General features: G+C 37.0%; 1 protein-coding gene across 2 annotated transcripts; it reads left to right on the top strand.

The window, feature by feature from the left end:
* The first annotated feature begins 2,520 nt into the window (after window positions 1-2,520).
* On the top strand, window positions 2,521-6,451 carry mnx2b (motor neuron and pancreas homeobox 2b). 2 transcript variants are annotated; one of them, XM_056258693.1, is made up of 3 exons: window positions 2,521-3,249; window positions 5,169-5,329; window positions 6,044-6,451. In XM_056258693.1, the coding sequence occupies exons 1-3, from the start codon at window positions 2,832-2,834 to the stop codon at window positions 6,416-6,418; spliced, it is 954 nt and encodes a 317-aa protein (XP_056114668.1). In that variant the 5' UTR covers window positions 2,521-2,831; the 3' UTR covers window positions 6,419-6,451. The 2 variants fall into 2 exon arrangements, with proteins under 2 accessions (XP_056114668.1, XP_056114667.1); XM_056258692.1 differs by having other exon boundaries at window positions 2,521-3,273.
* The last annotated feature ends 208 nt before the right edge of the window (window positions 6,452-6,659 follow it).

Here is a 6,659-nt window from a genome sequence, read left to right as displayed (position 1 = left end):
AGTTTTGTTTCTGTATGGAACAAAAGAAGATATTTTGAAGAATGTTTGTAACCAGACAGTTGATGGTAGCCATTGACTTCCGCATGCATGATTTTTTTTTTCCTACTATGGAAGTCAATGCGGCTATACCGTCATCTGTCTGGTTTCCAACATTTTTTTTAAATATCTTCTTTTGTGTTCAACAGAAAACAACTCAGACAGGTTTGGAACAACTTGAGGGTGAGTAATGACACAATTTCAATTTTTAGGTGAACTATCCCTTTAAGTAAAACATAAAACTTAGATTTCTATCAAGACACCTGAGCTATAAAAGAGGAACAGTGTGTGGATAGGCCATTCGGGCATAATGTTTAGAAAGAACACAATATAGTGCATCTGCAAAACACTGCAACATCTTAAATTAAATCTAAACATTTCAATTAAAAAACGAATACAGAAATATACCAGATAAATCACAATCATTCTTATTACAGATATATGTCAGCAGTCTTATTTTTGCAATGCATGTCACTGGTAAGCATGCAACAAACCTGCATGTGTGCGCGCGCAATAGAGAGGACGTGACACGAGGCCGGCGGTGCCATTGATTCAATTTAATTTGCGCACCTCTGTCACAGGGTGCCAAAGACGGATTTACCAGTGGCCGGGCTGTTTAAATTACTTTTAAATCATAAAAGCAGCGCACCGGCCGAGGGAGAGGGAGAGGTAGAGGTTGCTGGGAAGATGCGAAGTAGAGCGCTTGATTTCTCTTGAGCAGATTAGCTCCAATGGCTGTGTCTCAATACCGACTGAGCTGCCTAACTAGACAGCATATTTGGTAGGCACATATTTGTTTTTAGATTAAAAAAAATTACTAAAAAAATCACCTATTTTTTATTTAATTTTTTTTCATGTACAATGCAATGATATGCATGTGCAATATTGTCATCAAAGACATGACCGATGTAGACTGTAGGGAGCACACTAGGTGTTGAGTCAGTCTGCTTCAGCGTCGCATTTACGGTATAGAGGGGCGGGATGCTCCAATCTTCTCGGGTCAAGGCGAAGATATCAGAGTTTCAGCCTCACGTCGCCTGTGCAGGGACTGTTTTCCATGTTATTAATCCACCGTCCACTGCCTTTTCATGTAGGCAATATTTAAAATAACAGCTGCGAATTGCAATTCATTTCGTCTCGATTTATTGCGTGTTTACGACAAGCAGGTCATAGATGGAATGAAGGTTTTGAATGAATTGCCTATATTTCATTCATTATTTTATATATAGGTATACAACTATTTTTATTATTTGTTTCCCCTTGTTATAGCTAATGCATACTTTGTGTTTGCATTTAGGCCTATACAGAAGATTGTAGAATATATTGACTACAGCAAATGTGCGATGATTATTTACGCTATCGCACGATGTTAATGCGGTCGGATTTGTGTTTTTTCGAACCGACTATTCTGTCTTAAATTAATTTATTAAAAGCATCTTAATACCCATCATATATAGTGGAATAAACACTCAAGTCCATGAAAATGAGCAACAAACTGTATTTTCGAACTGATGAGAGATTCTAGAAAATATAAATTCACGCCGTAAGCATTTATTATTATCATATCATCATCATCATCATCATCATCATTATTATACTTAATGTAGGCCTACTTTAAAAAAAATAAAAAAAAATAAGAAGCAACCTCAGCTTACAAATATTTTATTTGTCTAAATCCATATAGTCTGGTTAATTTAGTCATAATGAATTTGAAAGAAACAGTTGAAATTTGGATGTCATAGTAGCCTATACATTTTTGGGTTATGTGACAAAACACTTTTTAATCAGACCATTTAATGCTGCAAACATTTGACTTATTGTATAGGTAAATGCATAATTATATGGACTATGTATAATGTAAAGTCATAAAATTAAATTACCTTGATAATACAGACGAAATTCTTTAAATATGCGGCTCGTAAAAAATATTAGATTAGCTACATTATTATTATTAATAGGTAGGCTGCATCTTGGACAACTGCTCAGTGAGGTTATTTTTTAATTGATATTATGTGAGATACTGAATAATTGTAATAATAATAATAATAAATTATATAGCACCAATTGCAGGTTTTAAGGTCTAACAAATCATAATCTTACAAAATAAATAAACTTATCGCGACAAAAAAATGTATATCATTACTATTGCTATCATTATGTCATTTATTAATTAATTTAGATGATTTAGGGATACCTTTAAACATGCAGTTGGTGCGATTAACTGAGCTACAGTAGGCTAAGCCACGAGAAACGCTTGGTTTCATGCACTTTGGAAACTTCGCAAGTGTCGTTGCTATGATGTTGGTTGAGGAACAAGTCTCAGTCCAAGGACGTGCTCGAAGAGTCTGTACTACAGTATGATTAGTTAATTAGAAAACTGTCAAGTGATCTACTCCCGCAGGACATCCACTGCAGCCAATCAGCGCTCACAAAGGCGTTATGACTGCGATGTGAACGCGCGGAGAGGTTCAGAGAGCAGGGTAGATGACAGAGATACTGTTCTAAACAAGAGACCGCCGTTTTAAAGAACGATTTAGCGATTGTATATCCTTTCTTGGCGCGTTTTATTTATTTTCTTTTTTTGTGCGTAAAAGTTTAGAGATACTTTATTAACTGGTACTTTGGCCGTCTCATGGGCTGAGTTCCAAATATCACTTAGACTGAACTCTACATATCCCACAAGTTAAAATAGAGCAGAAAGTATCACTAATCGTGTTTAAAACGCATGTATCTGTGCGTAAAACACAGCTATCCAAGTGTTTTCCTGCAACTCCAAACAACTTAGAAGCGTTGCAATGGAAAAATCAAAGAACTTCAGGATCGACGCTCTTCTGGCTGAAGAACCACATCGAGGGACACGAGAAGTATCACCTGGACTGAGCAGCGACAGCCCGACTGGTAGCCCGGTGTCCTGCAGGCGCGCAGACACTCCGTCCCCCTGCGCCATACACCTCCAAACCGGAATCATACCTAAACCAGGGCTGCTCAATCTCCCACACCCAGGACTCACTTCAATTCCAGGCATGTACACGACCCCCATGTACCCCATTTCAGCGTTGGGAGGTCAGCACCCCGCCCTGGCGTACTCGGGTTTTACGCAGCTGACGCACCCGTACCCGGAGCAGCTGAAGGCGGCGGCGATGGCCGGGTCTTTACCGCTGGAGCACTGGATACGAGCTGGCATCATGGTACCACGACTGCCCGATTACACCTGTGAGTGGGGTAGCATGCAGATGAGTGGGTAACACTTTGTTAAATCATTACTATACATTCAACAATCCTTGATTCATGAAAGTTCTATGACATTTGAATGCATTATTAATCTGTTAAGCATTAAATGGTTGATATTCGTTTGTTATTCTTATCGATGAAATTTGAGTGGAGTACCATAACAATTGTATTTATTTAACATAATACTAAACCGTTTAGCTGATCTACATTCACATATGAACAGGGCTATATGAAAACAAATTAATTGCATCTGAATATATGATTTAAAGTTCTTGACCTGCTTAACTATAAAAACATGATCTGTGAAGCATTATAAGTTCCATTTGAAGCTATTTTTGGTTCTAACTTGACTTTTTGTTTTTCAAAAGAAATAATTCCTATTTTCGTAATAGTGCTGTTTTAAAGTACTCCGAATTCACATGAGCACAAATTACGTTTTTTCCGTAATTAAAAAAACTACAAAAGCATCTGATGTAAATAGAAAAAGTATAGAAAATAGAAGCTGTCACTGGAAGTTTTCTCCAAATCATGCAGAATACATAAATTGTGCACCTCCATCATTATGGCATCATTACTGTCATACACCAAAATTTTGTTGCATTACCGCCATTGTCGGTTTGAAAGCAAACATTGTAAAAGCTCATGAAATCCTTTTCAACATAATCAAAGGTGAGGAAAAGCAAACAGAGGGAGAGAGATGTGCTTACACACCTGTGACTCTTGAAAGACCTGGAGTTAATTAGTCACTAAGCAATTATGATGGTTTATAACTCCTGTTTGATGGATTATTAAACTGAAATCATGGTGGTCACATGTGGCAAAATTAGTTTGCTGAATTAATCTAGGTGGCTAAATGATAAGAAAGTATCAGGAAATTATGACTATATATTAGTTATATATTTGCAATTAAAATAGCTTTTGAAAATTGAAAGCAGAAATTTTAAAGAACTTAAAAAAACTAAAATAATACGTTGTAAACAAACAAATAGCCAATTTATTTGATCATATTTAACAGACATTACACTCTTCATAGACATGATTGAAAGATTATATTATCCTTGGATAGTTAAAGAAACAACAACTCAACAATAAAGTCATTTTGACACTCTGACTGAACAACGTTCTGTATAGTGTTACCAGGATTTACACCAAACTGTAATAATATAATTTTATTTTTGGCTTCTTTATAAACCCATAAATGTCAGCTCGATGGAAATTGTCTTTGTGTGAGAGAGAAACTATAAACAAACACCTTAAACATACTGTAGTTCATCAATAAAATCCCAAAAGCGTTCATTGAATTTTCATTAAGTTAATGGCTTGCTCTTGCATTTTATGGCCGCCCAGCCCTGCTTCAACTGTGTTCAACAATAAGCTGCAGTAAAGCTATTATAGTAAATGATAGCTACAAATTCTAGGCTTTCTTTTGTGTGTTTTGTGTGTGTGTGTCCAACCCTGCAAGTCCTTGACATTATATAAAAGAGACAAAAATCTCATAAAAATAGCTTGTAGCTTGTATCCCTTTTGGCTGGTGCTTAATTTTTATATACCGGCACAAGAGGCCTCTTATTAATTTGGAAGAGATTTACAGTTTTAGCAATGACGTTATCCAGGCTTTTAAGTAAAAATGCTGCTAAACATTTATGCCCTTAGTAAGTTCAACATGAAGTTATGTTAAACTGCAGCAGAATATTTGCATTTTATTAGCGTTGCGCAGACTTGAAATAACCCATCACTCAAAGATCTGAACCATATCTACACAAAAGACTATCACTTGGATGGGGGTCCTTCTGACCACTAACAACTAAACAAACTCAATTTAATGGTCTTTTGTGTTAAACCTGTTTATAATTGATATATACAATGTATTAATGTCCTCATTCTTTCGTTTTGTCGTACAGCCGCCCCCCAGTCCGGTTTGATGGGTAAATGTCGAAGGCCACGGACAGCATTCACCAGTCAACAACTACTGGAGCTGGAAAACCAGTTTAAACTTAACAAGTACCTTTCCAGACCCAAACGCTTCGAAGTGGCCACATCACTCATGCTGACCGAGACACAGGTAAAGAAGTGTGAAAGTCAGCCAGTGGAGGAGTTTTGATATACATTATACGGTGATATACGGATTTACATTACTGAAAAAAAAGTTGAGGTAATAAATAAAAAAAATTAGACCTATTCAGCAAGAGTGCATTCAATTGATCAAAAGTAACAGAAAAGACTGTTACTAAAGATTTTGTTTCAAACAAATACTGTTCTTTCGGACTTTCTATAATTCAAATAATTTGGAAAAAATGTCCACAAAAATATGAAGCAGCACAACTATTTTCAACATCGATAATAATCAGAAGTGTTTCTTGAGCAGCAAATCAGAATGATTTCTGAAGGATCATGTGACACTGAAGACTGGAGTAATGATGCTGAAAATTCACAGGAATAAATTACATTTTAAAATATATTAAAACAGAAAACAATTCATTTTAATTGTATTTCACAATATTAGTTTTACTGTATTTTTTATCAAATAAATGCAGCCTTGGTAAGAGACTTCTTTCAGAACATGAAAAAAAGACCCAAAAAGTTATTAAAATTCGACTCATTCGGTTGGAGAAAGAAAATAATAATAATTTCAATAAAAAAACAAAAAAACATTGATATGGTATCACCTAGTGTCCAAAGTTTCTTTTCCATACATTGTTTTCTTTTTTTGATTATTGTTTCTCTGGCAAAAGGTGTCTATTTTGCTGAGATCCGTGTGTGTTTGTGTGTAAAACAGGTCAAGATCTGGTTCCAGAACCGGCGAATGAAGTGGAAACGCAGTCGTAAGGCTAAAGAACAGGCCGCACAGGTCGAGGTCGAACGCCAACGGGGGGGAAGCAAACCGACCAATGAGAGACCAGGAAGGGACGGTCGCAGGGCTCTCGCTCAGAGTGTGGAGGAGCACGAGGAAGAGGACGAACTCGACGAGGACGATGAAGAAGACGAGGAGGAAGGGCCACACAAGTTTATAAACGACACCCTTAATGTAGCACGTTCCACAGACTTTCTGCACCACACATCGGCGTTAGGATACCACGCCGACAGCCCGTTCTCTGAGGACGACATGGAGGAGGTGGGAGGCGGCGACAGGAAGATTGGGGCAGGGTTATGAAAAGATTTCCAAATGGAAACTGAGACTGCATGAACTCGCAACAGCATTACAGTCCTGTGCTGTGGTCTGACTTTGGCAATGGTAAGATTAAAAAACTGAGACTATAAAAGCCAAACCATTTAGCCACCTAAAGACACACGAAAAGCCAACCAAGTATACAGTATAGAGGGACTTCATTGATGTTTGAGGTGTCAGAGAATCTTATACAAAGTAGACGTTCAATATAACTAATAACAAGCAT

Source organism: Rhinichthys klamathensis, unplaced genomic scaffold (assembly GCF_029890125.1).
Source record: "Rhinichthys klamathensis goyatoka isolate OS25496 unplaced genomic scaffold, OSU_Roscu_1.1 h1tg000157l_1, whole genome shotgun sequence".
Taxonomy (NCBI): domain Eukaryota; kingdom Metazoa; phylum Chordata; class Actinopteri; order Cypriniformes; family Leuciscidae; genus Rhinichthys; species Rhinichthys klamathensis.
The sequence above is the reverse complement of the archived record's forward strand: the minus strand, read 5'-3'. Positions and strand labels throughout refer to the sequence as shown.

Coding starts and splice junctions, on each gene's coding strand:
- mnx2b (XM_056258692.1), top strand. CDS start 2,832: ATGGAAAAATCAAAGAACTTCAGGATCGACGCTCTTCTGGCTGAAGAA. Junction 3,274..5,168: donor GTGGGGTAGCATGCAGATGA/GTGGGTAACACT, acceptor TTTGTCGTACAG/CCGCCCCCCAGTCCGGTTTG. Junction 5,330..6,043: donor TCATGCTGACCGAGACACAG/GTAAAGAAGTGT, acceptor TGTGTAAAACAG/GTCAAGATCTGGTTCCAGAA.